This window comes from Dothidotthia symphoricarpi (genome assembly GCF_010015815.1).
Source record: "Dothidotthia symphoricarpi CBS 119687 unplaced genomic scaffold P153scaffold_2, whole genome shotgun sequence".
In the NCBI taxonomy this organism is placed as follows: Eukaryota; Fungi; Ascomycota; class Dothideomycetes; order Pleosporales; family Dothidotthiaceae; genus Dothidotthia; species Dothidotthia symphoricarpi.
Genome location: NW_022985009.1, coordinates 1,718,211 through 1,736,590, shown reverse-complemented (window position 1 = coordinate 1,736,590; position 18,380 = coordinate 1,718,211). Strand labels below are relative to the sequence as shown.

General features: G+C 48.6%; 6 protein-coding genes and 1 non-coding gene across 7 annotated transcripts; 4 read left to right on the top strand and 3 right to left on the bottom strand.

The window, feature by feature from the left end:
- Positions 1-3,619: 3,619 nt before the first annotated feature.
- P153DRAFT_280638 (uncharacterized protein) lies at positions 3,620-5,322 on the top strand (the record flags this gene model as incomplete). The annotated part of the gene is made up of 4 exons (XM_033663084.1): positions 3,620-3,781; positions 3,837-3,923; positions 3,977-4,108; positions 4,138-5,322. 4 exons carry the CDS (start codon positions 3,620-3,622, stop codon positions 5,320-5,322), a joined length of 1,566 nt encoding a protein of 521 aa, XP_033528662.1.
- A 202-nt stretch (positions 5,323-5,524) lies between these two features.
- P153DRAFT_419999 (uncharacterized protein) lies at positions 5,525-9,504 on the bottom strand. Its single transcript, XM_033672216.1, has 2 exons — positions 6,884-9,504; positions 5,525-6,833 (listed from the first exon to the last, which is right to left on the bottom strand). Exons 1-2 carry the CDS (start codon positions 9,119-9,121, stop codon positions 5,574-5,576), a joined length of 3,498 nt encoding a protein of 1,165 aa, XP_033528661.1. The 5' UTR covers positions 9,122-9,504; the 3' UTR covers positions 5,525-5,573.
- Positions 9,505-9,969: 465 nt separating this feature from the next.
- P153DRAFT_363245 (T-complex protein 1 subunit beta) lies at positions 9,970-12,067 on the bottom strand. The gene is made up of 4 exons (XM_033667333.1): positions 11,979-12,067; positions 11,778-11,926; positions 10,351-11,725; positions 9,970-10,296 (listed from the first exon to the last, which is right to left on the bottom strand). Exons 1-4 carry the CDS (start codon positions 11,979-11,981, stop codon positions 10,237-10,239), a joined length of 1,587 nt encoding a protein of 528 aa, XP_033528660.1. The 5' UTR covers positions 11,982-12,067; the 3' UTR covers positions 9,970-10,236.
- A 174-nt stretch (positions 12,068-12,241) lies between these two features.
- P153DRAFT_363244 (cysteine proteinase) lies at positions 12,242-14,109 on the top strand. The gene has a single exon (XM_033667332.1). The coding sequence runs from the start codon at positions 12,273-12,275 to the stop codon at positions 13,920-13,922; it is 1,650 nt and encodes a 549-aa protein (XP_033528659.1). The 5' UTR covers positions 12,242-12,272; the 3' UTR covers positions 13,923-14,109.
- Positions 14,110-15,467: 1,358 nt separating this feature from the next.
- Positions 15,468-16,222, bottom strand: P153DRAFT_363243 (uncharacterized protein). The gene has a single exon (XM_033667331.1). It carries the CDS (start codon positions 15,811-15,813, stop codon positions 15,652-15,654), a length of 162 nt encoding a protein of 53 aa, XP_033528658.1. The 5' UTR covers positions 15,814-16,222; the 3' UTR covers positions 15,468-15,651.
- On the top strand, positions 15,662-15,732 carry P153DRAFT_t18. The gene has a single exon. It is a non-coding gene; the product is annotated as a tRNA-Gly (tRNA).
- Positions 16,223-16,684: 462 nt separating the features above from the next.
- P153DRAFT_363242 (Zn-dependent exopeptidase) lies at positions 16,685-18,064 on the top strand. The gene has a single exon (XM_033667330.1). It carries the CDS (start codon positions 16,741-16,743, stop codon positions 17,935-17,937), a length of 1,197 nt encoding a protein of 398 aa, XP_033528657.1. The 5' UTR covers positions 16,685-16,740; the 3' UTR covers positions 17,938-18,064.
- The last annotated feature ends 316 nt before the right edge of the window (positions 18,065-18,380 follow it).

Genomic DNA, 18,380 nt, shown 5'->3' with positions numbered 1-18,380 from the left:
AAAGGCTATTTTTTACTTATTACCTTTTCTAATCTATAGCCTATAATAAGCTTTATAGAGGTTAAGCTTAAAAAAAATAGCTACCTTTAATAATTAATTTAATATCTTACTTATAAGTAAGATAAAGTATTAATTCTTAATTATAACTTTATTTAGTTTATAATAGTCTATATAAAGTCTTATTATCTTATTAGCTTTTAGTATAAAGAGGATTAGAGTACCTATAAGTAATTTACTAAAATAGATCTATCTCTTCTTCTAAGCTATATTAAAGTAGTTCTATAGGATTTCTAGCTTATAGCTAAAGAAGTTATAAATAAAGAGATTTAGAACCTTAGTCTTTAGCTTTAAGTTAATAAAGTAGTTATACTCTTTATTAAGTTAAAGTATATCTACTTAATACTTACTAAATATAAGCTACTTATAGTATAGCTTCTTTAGTATAAATTTTAATTTATTTAGATTAAGTATATTATCTTTAACTACTAGATATAAAGTATTTATCTTAATATTATTAGTTAGGATATAAGCTATGCCTAAAGGTAGTTTAGCCTAATTAGAGTTCTTATTATATATACTAGTAACTATTTAATAGGCTATTATTTCTAGTAGCTAGGCTAAGTCTAGATAGTTTTATATATAGTAGTAAAGATAATTAATAATTTCTAAGAACTTATTCTTTAACTAAAGAATCTTCTTTTAGTAATAGTACTCTATATCTTAAACTATATCTTTTTCTAGTTATACTCTACTTATAGGTATAGGTATTCTAAGGTTTTTTTATAAGAGTTCCTTATATAGAGCTTTTTAGCTACTAGATAGAAGCTTATATACTAGATTACTAGAGTAAAGAATATATACTCTTTTCTCTAGACTTATATTATCTAGTAGTTATTTTATAAAAAGTAACTAAATTTTATTAGTATTATCTACCTACTATTTAAACTTACCTATTAAGAAGTAGATCTTTAGATCTGCCTTTTATAGCTAAGAGTACTCTAGTATAAAGTTATAACCTATAAAGTTTACTACTTAGAATATCTAAGGGCTTACTTCTTTAGTAGTTCTTCTTATATTACTATATAAAAGTATAAGTTTATATAGTTTAAGAATATTTAAATAGTTACTATTAATAAAGCTTACTACTAGCTTTTAATAAAATAGATTATAGAGGAGATTTCTCTTTTTAACTATATATTAGTTAATAATATTAATCTCTACGCCTAAGTTATATAGCGTATAGAGGAGTATTATAGACCTATTAAACTTTTACAGAATTATAGTAACTTTAATATAAGTTTATTTTCTTTTTAACTCTAGCCCTAGCTATAATTAGAAAAGATTTATAATTAGGGCTTCTCTTTTTCTAGGCCTTAGCTTTTTAAGTCTTAGAGTTAGTTAGTATTAGTTTTTTAATTTAGTTTCTACTAACTTTTCTTCTTATTATCTTAATTATTACTAGTATTTACTACTTATCTACTACTCTAGTTCTAGACCTAAAGTAGAGTACTAGTAGATTAGTTCTAGTACTATCTTAAAGGTTTAAAGTTATATCTTTTCTTATAGCTACTTTAAGTTAAAGAAGTAGCTATTTATTTAAGCTTTATAAAGTTTAATAGTTTTAACTTTATCTTTATACCTATAGTAGTCTCTATATTATAAAGAGCTTACTTAAACTTTAACTATTTAGTAATAGTCTCTAATACTTTATTATACTAAATCTCTTATTAGTAAGCCTTAAAAGCTTTTACTTATACTAAGAAGATTTTTAACTTATTATTTATACTACTATCTATAAGCTTAAAGAAGCTTTAATAAAGTAGAAATTTCTTATAGTTTAGGTATAGTAAGAATATATTAACTAAGTTATTAGTATATTATTTAAAGTTTTAAAACTTTAAGTAGTTTTTATACTATATAAAAACTAGGTCTTATACTAGCTTCTACTTCTTTATATATATATTAGCCTAGGTATAGATTACTTTCTTATTAATCTTTTATTAGATTAATTCTTAGTATACTCTATATTAGATAGTACTTATTATTTAGTAAGTTCTAGTTATAGAGTCCTTTAGTACCTAGGTATATTTAAATACTATATCTATATTCTTAACCTACTAATCTACTTATTAGAAGGTAGAGACGTAGAATTTTATACTTAATTTAGGCTTAAAGTTTACTATATTAAGTACCTTAATTAGCTTTTCTACTATATTAGATACTAACTAGAAAAGCTCTACTAAAGTAGTAGAGTATTCTAGGCCTAAGTACTATAAAGTAACTTAGAGGTATTTTTTTAGAATTATAATATATTTTAAGCTAGTACTTTAAAGTTATTCTTTTAGAAGCTTATTTAAAATTAATTAAATATACTACTTACTACTTAGTAGGGCTACTTATATATAAACTCTTAAAGGTAATTCCTAAGAAAGTTATAAAATACTAAACTAGTAGATTACTTTTAGAACTTTATTAATACTACTTTCTAACTATATTTTAGAAAAAAGTATATAGCTTATTTCTTTAATTAAAAGTTATTTTAAAAAGCTTTTATATATTTCTTTAAGTAGCTAGTTCTTTATTAGGAAGTAAGTTACTTTTTACTTAAAAGTTTCTTTTTCTTTATTTAAGCTCTTTATATCTTTAATATAAGTAGCTAGGCTTTACTTTAGAGCTAGGTTACTTTTAGTCTTAGATAAGAATACTATTAAGCTTTTCTTAAGTATAATATTTTATCTTCTTTAACAAGGTATTATTTTTTTATTAAAGAAAATAGCTTTTATTTATTTTAAATTAACTACTTTTTCTAAAGAAGAGTATAAAGGATTTAAATTATAAGGGCACTATAAATAGGTAATTAAGATATAGGATAAATAGGTATTTATTAAGAGATTAGATAAATCCTTAAGGTATAAGCCTTAGAGATTTATAAGTACTATATACTAGAGCTCTAAGGGCCTTGCGCCCTTAGCCCAGAGGTCCACCAAAGGTGGGCCGACAGGAGCTCAGATGGAAATACCCGTGACAAGTGACTCGCCATTGAGCAACACAACTCGACCAGTTCGAATCGAGGTATTAGTGCAAGATGTATGCGAAACTGAACGGTCAGATACTTGACGTTGGCCGCTCTTTATTACCGTTCACGCACATGTAGCGTGCTACTCAAAGAGCAAAGCAACAGTGATGACAACGGTATTTTCGCATCCTAAGGTTGAGAAAGCGTAGATGAGGGCGTCAGTACTACCGTGCTCATGTTTATGAGGGTACATGGTCTGATTGAGGATGTTGGAAGAGCCGCAGTGATGTGGTGAAGTTGGAGCCTGACTCAGCAATCCCACCCCACGTCATCACGCCAAAAGTTCAGAGGTGAAGCTCACGCGTCGCGACGTGCTGCCATTGCAGAACGATGCGCGCCCGAATAGTCAATTATCCGCCTCTCACACTTCGCAGGGTACTTTCGAGTTTCCCGAGAAGTTCGCCATGGCTCTCCGCATCATGTCAATCTCGTAGCAACCGAATTCGGTACATTTCAACCACGCCGCCGGCCGTGAAGCCTTACTACATTACCACGCCCATCTTCTATGTCAATGCTGCCCCTCATGTCGGACATCTGTATACTATGGTCCTCACGGATATCATCAAGAGGTGGCAAGTGCTGAAGGGGAACACGGCGTTGATGTGTACGGGCACGGACGAGCATGGGATGAAGGTGCAGAGGGCAGCTGCCAAAGCTGGCGTGGAGCCTAAGCTATTCTGTAACAAGGGCGCTGAGATTTTCAAAGTATGTATGCACGTGTTGTACTTTCTTCAATGTCCAAGACGCTTACGACTTGAAGGAACTCGCGAAAAAGGGAGACATCTCTTACGACCACTTTGTGCGCACGACGGATAGTGACCACAAGGAAGCCGTCGAATATGCATGGGTATGAGTCTATGGAAGCGCTGCCCGCCACAATCCGCGGCTGATGGTCGACAGTACTTGCTGCAAGAGAAGGGCTACATCTACACGGCCAAGCATGAGGGCTGGTACTCGGTCACCGACGAGGCCTTCTACCCGCAGTCGGCTGTGCGACCGTACCTCGATCCACCAACAGGGAGGAAGATTATGGTATGAGCCCACTCATTGTCAGACAACAGAACGCTGGGCTGACCAACCCGCAGACGTCCATCGAGACCGGCAGCGAGGTAGAATGGTCCTCGGAAAAGAACTACCACTTCCGTCTCTCCGCCTTCCGCGACCAACTCCTCGCTTTCTACGCCGAAAACCCGACGTGGATTGTGCCCGAGCACCGCATGAAAGAAGTCATCGCCTCTGTTGAATCCGGGCTCGACGACCTCTCCGTTTCCCGCCCATACGACCGTCTAACATGGGGAATCCGGGTCCCCGACGACGACACGCAAACAATCTACGTCTGGCTCGACGCACTCCTAAACTACGCCACAAAAGCCGGCTACCCCTTCACACCAGGTCGTGAGAACGACGGCGGCTGGCCCGCAGACTGCCACGTAATCGGCAAAGACATCGTGCGCTTCCACTGCATCTACTGGCCAGCCTTCCTCATGGCGCTCGACCTGCCCCTCCCCAAGCAGATCCTCACGCACGCGCACTGGACGCTCGGCGGCGCAAAGATGAGCAAATCCACCGGCCGCGTCGTCGAGCCCTTCCACGCCCTCGACCGCTTCGGCCCAGACACAATGCGCTTCTACCTCGCCCACGACGGCGGCATCCAAGACGACGCCAGCTACAGCAACACCCGCATCATCTCCCTCTACAACTCCTTCCTCAACCAGCAGCTCGGCAACCTCGCCTCGCGCGTCACGCGCGGCAAGAAATGGAGCGTCCGCGGCGCTATAACGCGTATCTCGCCCCTCCCCACTTCGCAGTGGGACGACGGGCCCGGCTCAAAGTTCTGGACTAACTCCCTCTGCACTATCACAGATAAGGTAGATGCCGCTTTTGCTGAAAACGACCCCCGCAAGGCCCTCCTCCTCATTGCGAACTTCGTCCGCGGCGCAAACTCCTTCTTCCAGATGTCCGAGCCGTGGAGTAAGGTCCTGCCTTTTGCTGAGGGCGAGCCCGGCGAGGACGTCGATAAGATCGTGTACTTGGCTGCTGAGGCGCTAAGGTTGACGGGCATCTTGCTGCTGCCGTATATGCCGAATAAGGCGGATACTATGCTGGATCAGCTGGGCGTGGCGCCCGATAGGCGGACGCTGGAGTGGTGTAGGCCCGGTGCTGATGTTGAGTATGGAGTGCCGATGGTGGAGTTGGGGGTTGCGTTCAAGGGCGTGTTGTTCCCGCCGCTGTCGAGCGAGGAGTAGACAACTGGGGGAAACGCTGGTGTAGGAATGTAAAAAAGTGTACGATGTTGTTCGTCGAAAAGAGAGTGTAGATTAGAATTCACCCTCCATCAGATGAAAAAAGTTCAATGGGCATATGAGCGTGACGGCTGTTCAAACAAAAGAATGGAATTACGACTATACTAAAACGCCTACAAAAACGGCAAGCGAAACTACCAATCGATGCTGCAAAACTTTCCACACAAACGACACAATACCAAACCATTCCTCCCCTACATCATAATCTGGCCCTCAAAATACGGCCTAAACCTCGGCTCATCCTGCAGTCCGCAGTACTGCACACACTCATAGCAACTCATAAGCAGCAGCGGAAACTTGGTAGTCCAATACCTCAAATAGCCATGCGGCAACGGACCAACCTTAGCCTTAACACCCTCCTCCATATCCTCGTAGTGATTTTTCTTATTGCGCAGTGCGCGGAGAAGATCCAACAAGCGATCGCCTGTATACTTGCGCTGTTTGCCGAGGGAAGCGATGAAGCCATGGTCGAGTTTAGCGAGGAAGTTGCGTTTGTGGTCGAGGACATGGTCGCTGTAGTATTCGAGGTTGAGGAGGTGGTCTGAGGGGGGGTCGCGGATCTCGCGCTCCCAGTGGTCTGAACAGTCGCAGAGGAAGTTGAGGCGCTTTTCGGCGGACCAGAAGAAGGGGTGGTTCATGACTTGGAGGGCTGTGGGGCGGTCTTCGGGGCGGGTTTTTAGCATCCATTCGATGAGGCGGTAGGGTTCTTCTGAGTCGTCGCCTAGGCGGAGTTGCTTGAGGTTGGCTTTTTCTTTCTTGATGTTGTACTCGCGGATCTGCATCCAGCCTTCGTCGTCGTCGAAGGGGTGGCCGCCGTTGGTGAGAACGTAGAAGAAGACGCAGCCGAGGGAGAATATGTCGACGGCGCGCTTGACGCCTTGGGCAACAGGATCACTGGAGCTTGAAGAGTCGCGGGAGGCACCTGTGGAACTGCCACCCATGATCTCCTTCGGCTGCGTGATCAGCTCCGGTGCTTTCCAGCCAACAGTGCCGGCATTACCAGTAGTGCCGATGAGTGTGCTGACGTTGTCAGGAAGTGTCTTACACAGCCCGAAGTCGGAAATGACTAGACGAGGGCCCTTTGTCTGGTTCCTCGCTGGATACGCAATGAGAATGTTCTGTGGCTTGATATCGCGATGGATGATCCTCAAACTGTGAAGGTGGTTGAGACCGTTGGCCAACTGATACAACGCACGGTCAACGTCACGATTGATCTCGTTGACTAGACGTTGTTGCGATTCAGTGAGCTCGTCACCGGGCCGGCCATCCTTGTAAAGATCGAAGAGACTGGACTGGCAGAGTTCGACTGCAATATACAGGAAGTTCTCATCTTTCTCGTCATCGAAGTAACGGATGACGTTGGGATGTAGGTCGCTTTCCTGAAGGAGTTTGACCTCTTGCTCAGCGAGTCCGAAATACTGTGGCAACATGCGTTTGACAGCAACCTCGCGTTCCTTGAAAATCATTAGAGTGGTTCTACAAAACTCCTATCAGAATGACTTACATTCCACTTTCCTTCGAACACGAATGTCCCACCACTTCCGTTACCGAGAAGGCGATCTTGATCTATGGTCAACTTGCCAATCCGCTTGATATTGGACACGTCTTGCATATCATCGCCATTCATAGTGACTTCATCCGGTTGCAGACGTGGCGAAGGATCGAGTTTCTTAGCAGCGTCTACGATGCGACCAACCTCGTCGTCATCCTTCTGCTGGTTTCTGTTCAGCTTCCGTCCACCACGTTTCCCTCTGTGTGTCTTCTTCTTCTTTGTCGGGGTTGCGGGTGCGGTGGTCGGGTCCTGGGGGGCCTCATCTGCGCCGTTCATGATGGGTGATTCCTCTTCATTGCCCGCTTCTTCCTCAGTTGGGGAGGGTTGGTCGATAGTGGTGGTTCTTGAGAGGGACAAGTCCTCTTCTTCATCTTCAGGGATGTTGAACGTCACCTTCTTCTCCTTTGCCTCCTGAGTGATCGGCACTTCTAGTTTAGAATCCTCTACCAGCGCCTCTGGAACAACATCCTCTACAACAGGTAGTTCAGCCACCTGCTTCTCAATGAAATTGGGTTGTTGAGAAACGGTAGGCACTGGAGAGAACACTTCCTCGGTCTTGCTAGGTTTGAAGATGTTGGACAAGTAGTGCTTCGCGTGATCGAGCCTTTTGGGGCGCTTGTACGAGGCAACAGAAGTCGCGACAACGACACAGGCCAGGAAGAACACCGCCCAGTATGAGGATACTTTCGACTCCATCATTGCCGAAGGCGGAGCATCGATTGTAGCTCGCTCCATCGGCGATGTCTTTGGAGGATTAGAGACGACCTGGCCATCTTCGGTCTGATAATAGGTCGGGGCTGCAATTGATCTGTATCGTAGTTGGGTCTCCACTCTGTGATCTAGGACATGCACGCCGACAAGGCTCTGCTCATCCGTTACGAAGTGCGGACCGTCCCAGCCCAGTAGGTCATCCTGGTTGTAGCACAGGGCTGTCGGGGCGCCGTCGGTCACTGCGGGGTAGTTTACCTCTGACAACGCATACCAGGCTCCGGCATCAGTTGTGTTGAGAAGGACGTGAGCTGCTTTGTCTTCCGAGAATGCTGGCCCCGGAGGCTGGGGTAGAAGAATGAGGGAGTCACGGTTTTCATTCTCATTCTCATTACTAGACTTGGAAGGTCGAGCAACGTCGAACACTCGCGCTACAGGGTACGACAAGGGCTGTCTGAAGAGAGGACGCTGGTGCCATCTGGGTCTTTTGTGGTCGTATGCAATGACTTCGCCGTTGTACCTGCTGTAGATGTATTGCTTGTCCATTGTCTCTTGGTACTGCAGCTGCAGGTCGCGATCTCGATTGTTGGGGGCCCACTCAGCGTACTTGATGGTGCAGATGTGCTCGTTCGTCATCTTGTTGTGGATGCTGATGGTATACTGGGTCTGTCCAAGATTGATGTCTCCCAAAGATTCACGCTGTCGAGTGTTGAAGTAGTTCCTGACTGGCGGTGCACAACTCTCATCGAGGAAGTCGGTCCCACCTGCACTGAAGCTTTTCTTGACAATACCAGAAGCTGCCTCGACTACCAGCATGAACGTCTTCTTCTCCACGCTGTAAACAACGGGAAAATTCGGGTCTTCGCTGGAGTAGGGTGCGAGCTCGGTCAGCTGCTTGATGGTGAGGCCCAGGTTGTGCAGGACAGGATAGGGCCCTGGAGTGAGGACGTAAAGGGCTCCGTCCTCTGTGGGCTCGACGATCCAGACAAAGGACTGGTCGTGCAGGTCGGCACTGCCCTCGGAGGTGTTGTAGAACGTCTCCAACATGGGCTTTCCGGGCAGCTCCCACAGCTCCTCCCCGTTGTATCGGTCTCGTGCGTGTATGCGGCCATCGACGGTCGCCAAGAGAACAAAGTCCTCAACTTCCCAGTCCTGCAACGAGCGCACACCCTGCATGAGAGCGTCGGCTGCATTGCTTGGAGGAGGGGCTCTGACAGCCGCGATGGCTGGAGCAGAGGTGACTTTTGTTGCTACGGCGCGCTCATTCTGGGCTAGTAGTGGTGTGTATGGTCGCCGTCCGTCGGCGTGTGCATCTGCCCGGTTGGGCCTTGCATGGTTCGGGGGCACGACCGGTGCGTGTGCGTGTGCGCGGGCATTGCGGCCAAGCGGTTGCTGCTGCTGAGCGGCCGCGAGTATCGAGGGTAGGAAGAACAGGGCCAGGAGGAGCGCCGGGCCAGGTCCGGGTGGCCGGCGACGCGGCATGGCGAGGCTGCTTCGTCTACGAGGTGGGGGGTGATGCCTGGGCGAGGCTGGGGCGACGGAGGAGATGGAGCATCAGAGAGTCGATGGAGATGGAGAGGGTCGAGCAGACGACGCTCACGACGCAGCAGCTGATTTTGGGCGTCGATATTAGCTGCGGCGGGGGTCGCTTCGACAGCCGTCGCCAGGGTCTGGATTGGCCGCAATGTGAATCGCCCGTCGATTTCCCTTGTTTTAGGTCCTTGGCCCTGTCATCGGCGTGGGCCGTTTCAGGTACACGGCACAGAGCACGTCGTTATGGTGACGAAATAGCAGAGAGCGTTGCGTCGTGTTGTTGGCAGATGGACGACGTGAAACATCGGATCTTAAAACAAGAATGATTGAACATTATCTAGTAAAGCTGCTGTGGCACGAGACGGTTCTCCAAAACAAAAAGGAAGCACATACTACCCACACAAACTCTAAGCCTCCGAACTCTCCGGCCCCTCGAAGCAGCAAGTCATGCGACCAGTATTTAGGCTTTCCTTGTCTCTACCCAAGCACTTGGTCACCATACATCCTCACCACTCACGTTGCTGTGGCAGTCGGATATAGTCATTGTTGTTGCCTGCCTACATACGTAACAGCCATTTTGCCAAGTACTCTACTCGACAGCAGCATTCACGGCACAGTCAAAAAGTAATTGCATCTGCTCATCAGCATCCACATCATCATTCGCCTTGCACAGGATGGAAAGGCGCTCCACTGTAACAATGCTCAATCGCCAAACCTTCCAAATGCGTCAATGCGTCACGGAGGCTTCCCCGTCCAACACGAGAGAAACCCCCCATATACGGATACGACGCGGACCACTAAAACGTGAGAGACGATCGTTGTCCCAGTTGCTGGGCTAGAATGAGGGCTGAAACACGGAGTGGTGGAGCGAAGAAGAAAACTGTCGAGTAACTTCATCCAACAAATGACGAAGACATCACTAGAGACAGAGACCATAGTTCTTCTTGACTGCATGGATTTCTTTTCGTAGAACACACTCTAGTTGGTGCCGAATTCGTTACAACCTCATGCTCGTACTAGGATCTAAGCCGATTCGCCCGCCAGACACATCAATTCATCAAAGCCTACATGCGCTCCCTCCGCCTAGGAGCTGATCGAATAATGTTGTCTACGCGAAGCAGTAGCTGCAAGGAAGGTTAGCTCATATTCAAACTAACGCAACAATGGGTAAATCTTACCTCGGCGGCCTCGGAAGCCGACGAAACCACTGCGCGCTTCAGCTTGTAGCTCTCGATAACGCCCAGCTCCCTCATATCCGCAATTCCACCACCAGGGGACAGAAGATCCAATCCAGAGCTGGTCAGCCCGGAGTATACGGCCTTTCGGAGTCGGCTGACCAGATCGCTGGAATCGAAACCGGCATTGTCGGCCAGAATGGTGGGTAGTTGTTGGAGCGCCTTGGAGAAGGACTCGACGGCAATGGCCTTCTTGCCCTCCACATTTTGTGCAGCCTCTGCAACGGCCTTGGCCATGTTCATCTCTGCGCATCCACCACCAAGTGTTGTCCTGGGCTCCTTGACAGTTTGTGAAAGAACAGCGAGGGCATCGTGTAGCGATCGCTCAGCCTCGTCGAGAAGCTGCTCAGTTGCACCGCGAAGCACAATGGTGCAGGCTTTGCCAGCGTGGACACCCGAAAACCTAATCAGCGAGTCCTCCCCAATGATGACCTCCTCGATCAGATCGCAGTACCCAAGCTTGACGTTTTCGGGGTGGTCGAATGTCGAAGTGATTTCTCCTCCTGTGACGAGTGCCAAACGCTCAATACCATCGAAGTCTGCGTGCTCGATGGAGCAGATGCCAGCATCCGCGAAGAGCTGTTCCGGCCAGTTGTAGATCAGCTGTCGGTTGACGAAGCAGTTGATTCCATGTGCCTTGATGCGCTCGACCTTGGCCTTCATCTTCTCCCGCTCTGCCTTTTCGAGTTCGGCAAGCTTGCCCGTCGAGTCGACCTTGACTCTTGCGCCAAAGATCTTGATCTTGTCCGTGTCCATGGATGTGTTGGCTACCAGAATCTTGGCGTTCTCTATTCTCTTGGGCTGGTTCACACCAAACTTCTTGTCCAGAATGAAGCCCTCGTCCAGGTATGAGTCCTTCAGCTTTCCACCCGCCTTCTTGATGATCTGAATGTGCGTGAGGTCGGTCGAGCCTCCCAGCTTGAGGACGGCATCGACTGCGAGCGTGGCAAATTGTGTTCGGTCCTGGGAGAGGACCTTGGAGCTTAGTGTGGTGCGAGCAATGGCCTCGAGATCCTTCCTGAAGGCTGTCTCGTCTTTGCTGTGGTCAACCGCAAGCTTCTCCAGAGCTGACAGAGCCGCGTGACTCGCTATCCTGTAGCCCTCGATGATGGTCTGGGGGTGTATCTTCTGGTCGACGAGCCTCTCGGCCTCTCGGAGAAGCTCTGCGGCGAGCACGGTGACTGACGTGGTTCCGTCGCCCACTTCGTCGTCCTGGACTTTGGAGATGTTGACGAGCACTTTTGCGGCGGCGTTGTCGAGGGCGATGGCTTTGAGGATCGTGGCGCCGTCGTTTGTGACCATAATCTCACCGGTAGAACTGCTGTAGTGTGAGTTTGGGTCAAACAAGCAGCGGGGTAGCAGAGCCATACGCAGACTGTAATATCTTGTCCATGCCCTTGGGGCCCAGTGTGCTCTTGACCAAGTCGCCGACAGCGATGGCGCCTACAAAGGCCGATAGACGCGCATTCTCGCCCTTCTCCTCCGTCACGTCGTCCGCAAAGATTTGGGTGGGATTCGACTGGAGGCGTGTTAGCAGACATTTCGGGATGAGGCGTGAGCAGCGGACACACCATGTTGCAAACAGGTGGAAACAAGCAAGGAGGGGTATCTCAGAAGATGTGGGGTTGTTGGCCGTGGAGCGTCGCGACTTTTTTCCAAGTTGCCCGCGCTGGAACCTGGTGTTTGCGTCGTTTGCTCGAAGCTTCTCGGCCAATCAATACGCCGGACGCCGCGCTGCTCGATGCCGCCTGGAACTTTTGCGACTCCCGTCACATCTGCTTGCTGCAACCAATATACGACGTGTTTAGCTTCCATCAGACCTTGGCGCTGCCGGCCGCCGCCTTCCACAATCACGACACCCCGCCATGTCCAAACGACAAGCTCTGGAGCCTCTCGAAGAGGTCTACGACGCGCCCTCCCCGGCTCTGAAACGAGCGCGAGTCGAAGATGAAGAGATGGAAAGCCCACCACCGGAGGGCGCGATCACAAACGGCTACAGCATGCCTCTGCGACTGCAAGACCAAGGAAAGATGGACATAGTGGGCGCAGAGGCGGAGGAGCATGCGGACGACGACGACGAGAACGAGCCGGCGATTGCGGTACCCAAGCGACAGACTGCGCCGGAAGCTGGATACACAGACCTGTACCTCGACACAATAGCGCGCAAGGTGCTCGACTTCGACTTTGAGAAGCTCTGCTCCGTCACACTATCCAACATCAACGTCTACGCGTGTCTCGTCTGCGGGAAATACTACCAGGGACGAGGGCCAAAGTCTCAGGCATACTTCCACGCGCTGGAAGAGGGTCACCACGTGTATGTGAATATGGAGACAAAGAAGGTCTACGTGCTTCCAGAAGGCTACGAGGTCAAGTCGAAGTCGCTGGAGGACATCAAGTTTGTCGTGGACCCGCGCATGAGCAAGACGGAGGTGGCACGGCTGGACAAGGACCCCAAGGTGTCGTGGGACCTCTCCAACAAGGAGTACATACCAGGCTTCATCGGCATGAACAACATCAAGGCGAATGACTACTTCAATGTCGTCGTCCAGGCGCTGTCGCACGTTGCGCCATTGCGAAACTTCTTTATGCTCGAGGACCTGTCAAGTCGGCCACAACTCGCGCAACGATTCAGCACTCTCGTCCGCAAGATCTGGAATCCACGCGCCTTCAAGACACACGTATCACCACACGAATTACTCCAAGAAGTCGGACTGAGATCTTCGAAACGCTTCACACTATCCGAACAATCAGATCCCGTGGACTTCCTCTCCTGGTTCCTCAACAACCTGCACCTGGCCGTCGGCGGCTCAAAGACAAAACCCGGCTCCAGCATCGTGCAAAAAGTCTTCCAAGGCAGCCTGAAAATCGAGTCGCAAGAAATCACCGCCCGCGCCGACGCTGGGGATCGTCTGCGCTTCGAGGATGCAGACGTGAAGACGGAGATCTCCAAATTCCTCGTCCTGACCCTCGATCTCCCCGCAGCGCCCCTCTTCCAAGACGCGCTCGAGAAGAACATCATCCCCCAGGTGCCCCTGACCACCATCCTAGGCAAGTACAACGGCATGCAGCCGCAGGAGAAGATGAAAAACCGCGTCCGCTACCGCCTGCTGCACCCCCTGCCCCCCTACTTGTTGATGAACATCAAGCGCTTCAGCAAAAACAAATTCGTGTCCGAGCGCAACCCCACCATCGTCACCTTCCCCGTGCAAACACCCCTCGATATGTCGCCGTACGTGGAGCCGAATCCGAGGGAGTACCCGCCCGGCGAGCCTATTTGGTACGATCTCGTCGCGAACATCACGCATGAGGCTGTCAAGAAGAAGGATGACAGTGTTGAGGGCGAGCAGGAGAGCAAGGTTTGGCGCGTCCAGCTCAAGGATCGGAGTCGCGATGATTGGTATGGGATTCAGGACTTGTTTGTGGAGAAGGAGCGGGGCGAGACGCTGTTTACGAAGGAGAGCTATTTGCAGGTCTGGGAGCGGAGGAGAGGCGGGAAGGCGAAGGGGAGGGCATGAGCTCTTGGGAAGGTAGAAGTTTTTTGGAGTAATGGAAGGCGGAAAGATAGATACCTTTGGCGAAGAGGGTCAAGCATGTACGGCTCTATGATGTAGGAGTATTGGTTGTGGAGACTTTTGGCTGGATATTTGCAGTCGTCCCCTGGTAGTTGAGGGATGTAGTTACAAAACATTTACCAAATAACACCAAACACCATACACATGCTCGACACCATGACATCTTGAACGAACAGATCGCAAGACCGTCACACACCTCAAACTACCCAAACCAGCACTGACACATACAACGCAGTCATTGCCTCTAAACCTTTCCATCTCAACACCGCTCGTAGTCATCCACACAAAGTATGAGTGAAGTGGGAGAGAAGAAGCGAGCCTTTTACCCAGTACAAAGAAACATCAAAGTACATATGCCATTACGAAGTGGTTTTAGGCGTATACTAGGAACAAATAAAGCATACAGCTCCAATACTAATTGTGTTGTAGTTGTCCAGAGGTATATTATAGTTCACTTCTATGTACAAGATCCAACGAACTACTGGGAAGAAACACTGCAAGAAAGATGGGTTGGGCGTATACTAGGAGCAATCGAGGCACGTAGTTCAGCTAGAGTTCATGTGTGTAGTTGTCCAAAGGTACTATTTGTTGGAGGTGAGATGATTGCATGAAACATAGGATGATGGCCATATATGGGTATTGGTCTGCCCATCTTCACATCACACATCCACCGGCCCTCCTTCACTCTGACAGAGGCCGCCTTTGTAGTTCCTTCCATGTTCAATGGTAGATCAGTTTCCTTCGTTCCCAGCACCATGTCGTTACCAAAACCACTAGTCGAATTGTGTCAGTGTAGGATTTGTCGTGGAGGGGAAACAGCAGAGGGCCGTGTCTGTCGAGTGTGTGTCGGTGGTTGTGTGGGGATTGAGCGTATACTAGAACAACCATGGCACACAACTTCAACCTAAGTATTTGTGTGAAGTTGTCAAGCTGCTGCAAGACTTCGCTACATCTTACATCCTCATACAGAAACACGATAAAGTAACAATAACAAATTCTACAGCAACGCCGTATTAGGCGTGTATCTACAGAATCCAAAACACAGAGTCTCATCTCTACTATGGTACGTAGTTGTCGCAATGAGTATCGCTCAACCTCACTACAACATAACTTCAATAAAATCACACGAAGAAAAGCGAAAGTAGAGGCAAGTTGGACGGATACCAGCAATCATCAAGTCGCATAACTCTACTGCTAGGTTTTCATGTAGTCGTCAGGTAGTTGCAAGATTTGCTGTAGCTAACTTCTACGCACGAGAACGCAACACATCTGAAGGGAACCATACTGCAACAAAAATGTTTTGGCGTATACGAGGAGTAATGCAGGCACGTAGTGTGAAATACAGATTTTGTTTGTAGATGGTTGTTCTGATGGATGTTGTATGGATGCATTGCAGTGCAGTGCACTTCCGGCTCGACAATTACCCGAGAGCCGACGTCACACCGGCCGATTCGCAAACCTGAACCATGGCTTTGACAAACCCTGGCACATTACACTACGCCCCGCACGCATCCTCACCGCCACCAATTTCACCACTCAAATCGATCCGTTGTCTTGCCATCGCTGCCGCCGTCGAAACGCAGCCAATATATTGCAAAAAACCCGCCGTTTTTCCATCGAAGACCATAGAGCAACAGCTCGCGCATTGATCTCATCCGTAGGATAGATGGCGTCAGAAATCAGCATCCTTGGTCCAACGGTAGGATAATTGCCTTCCAAGCAATTGGTTCGGGTTCGACTCCCGGAGGATGCAGCCTATCTTTTTTTCCATCAATCTACTGTCGCGGGCATGGTGGGTAAAATTGGAATGAAGATGTTTGTTTTTATTCGACATGGCAGAGGGTTGTTTATCCAGTGGACATATACAGTGAGGGTTATTCTTGTGTTTGTTAATAAATCAGTAGAGATGAAGCATACAGCGCTACGAGTGAGAACTTTTGGAGGACTAATGATGGTGTTGAAGTTGTCAAAGGTCTCAGAAGTGTGGTCGATGCAGGGACATATCGCAGACTTCTAGGCTGGGCTTCGCAGCGCGGTGACACAGTAGGACACTTACACTGTGCAACGGGCATGGAGGCCTTGAACGGGAGTATATTCGCTTGAGAGGGAGTAGATTACCAATGTATCGATGGCGTCTACATGCACCCATCAACCGTTCCGCTTCGTGCAAAGTAGGTGGTTTTATCCAGTTTTCAATATGCTTATTCGCTTCTGAGGCAGACGAGCAAGCGGTAGAAGTTCGAGGAATTCAATCTAGGATCTTCATGTTCAAAGTGATCAGTCTTTTGGAAAATTCTGTGAAGTGAAAATCATTGCGAGATGTTGTATTGTCAAGCAACGTTTTCTTGCACGTTCCGATCTGGCGCTCAGATCTCAAAAGAAGTACATGCTGCGCAGACAAATACAAGAGACTGAAAACTTCTACCACAGCCCTGTTCACGACCAGCTTGAGGGTGCTGATGGTGTGAATCTGGCTCTCGGTCGATCGAAATACCAGGAACCAAGATGCAGCGAAATCATTTGACAACTACAACTAAGTTTAGTGTAGGGATATTTTTCCAGAACTTTAAACAATATAAGCCTTGCATGCACTTTTATAGATTTTAATTGTGTGGTTTTTGCAGCTTGTAGGAGCCACAAAGAATGCAGCCGACTTCCCGCTTTTACAGTTGCCCGAGACTAGCGCTCATCACATCGCGCCTGAGCACCAAGCTGTCAACCTCCACCCACCACCACTCAATCCCCACCACCAACCACCAAGATGATCCTCCGAACCCTCTCCCTGCTGCCTCTCGCCCTCGCGCCCCTCGTCTCAGCCCTGCAAGCACCCATCCAACCCAGCGTCCTCGACCCACGCACCTCAAAAGAGCTCTTGTCCCTGCACCGCCAGCTCATCGAAATCGAATCCATCAGCGACAACGAAGGCGGCGTAGGCCAATGGCTAGCCGGCTATCTGCGCTCGCTAAACTTCACCGTCGAGCTGCAAGAAGTAACGCCCAACCGGACCAACCTGCTCGCCTACGGTTCTAAACGCGATACCACCATCCTCTTGACCTCGCACATCGACACCGTCCCGCCGTTCTGGCCGTACTACTACAATGAAACCACCCAGATGATCGGCGGACGGGGCAGCGTCGACGCAAAAGCCAGCGTCGCAGCCATGATCACAGCAGTGACGGGCTTCAAAGACGCCCTCTTCGACGACATCTCACTGCTGTTCGTCGTGGGCGAGGAAACAGGCGGCGACGGCATGCTCAGCTTCAGCGACTGGGCCAAGCGACCCACCTACGACATCGTCATCTTCGGCGAGCCCACAGAGGGGAAGCTGGTCTGCGGCCACAAAGGCATGCTGGGCTTCACCCTGCAGGCGACGGGGAAAGCAGCGCATTCAGGCTACCCCTGGCTGGGCGTCAGCGCAAACGACATCCTCGTCGAAGCCCTGGGCGAACTCCTCACGCTACGCGATAACCTCCCCTGGAGCGACAAATACGGCAACACAACCATGAACTTCGGCCGCCTCAACGGCGGCGTCGCAGCAAACGTCGTCGCCGAATCAGCATCCGCATCCATCGCCACACGGCTCGCAGCCGGCACCCCAAAATCCGTGCGCGCCCTCATCGAGAAGACGCTGGTGGACGTGCAGGCCCGCGCCACGCAGGCCGGCGGCGCCCTGCACATCCAGTGGGGCAGCGAGGGCTATGCGCCTGTGGATATGAGCTGTGATATCGACGGGTTTGAGACGCTGACTGTGAATTATGGGACGGATGTGCCGAATCTCAAGGGCGAGCATAAGAGGTATTTGTATGGCCCTGGCAGTATTTTCGTGGCGCACTCGGATCATGAGGCGCTTAAGAGGGGGGAGCTGGAGCAGGCTGTGCTGGATTATAGACGGCTTGTTATTGAGGCGAGTAAGATGGAGAAATATGGGGGGGTTGAAGGGGAAGTGGTGGAGTTGTAGAATTTGTATAATCGATATAAATTCTCATACCGGTGTTACGTCTTTTGGGCGTGTTTCTTCTTGCTTGCTCGCTTGCTTTGTTGTAGAAGCAGATTGACGGAATGCGACGCGGTGAAAACATCGACATGGTGATTCGGTGGAGGAGAGCAGCTGCTACTAACTATGCTTTACACACACACACATGATAAATCTCGGGAGGGAAGGGTAGGGTACACGGTTGTCTTGTCTGTCGTAGCAGAGAGCTCTCTGAACGACCGACCGACTGGCTGGTTTGGCCTGGCTGCTTGATGTATAGATGCGGACAGAACACGAGCGGGTAGCTGTTGATCGTGTGTTTTCATGGACATGTCCAATCCATGGAATAGGTACTCTCTATGCCTCATTCTTCGTTCCTCATTTATCCATCCATCCATATATCCCCGACCCAACAACAAAGCAAAGTC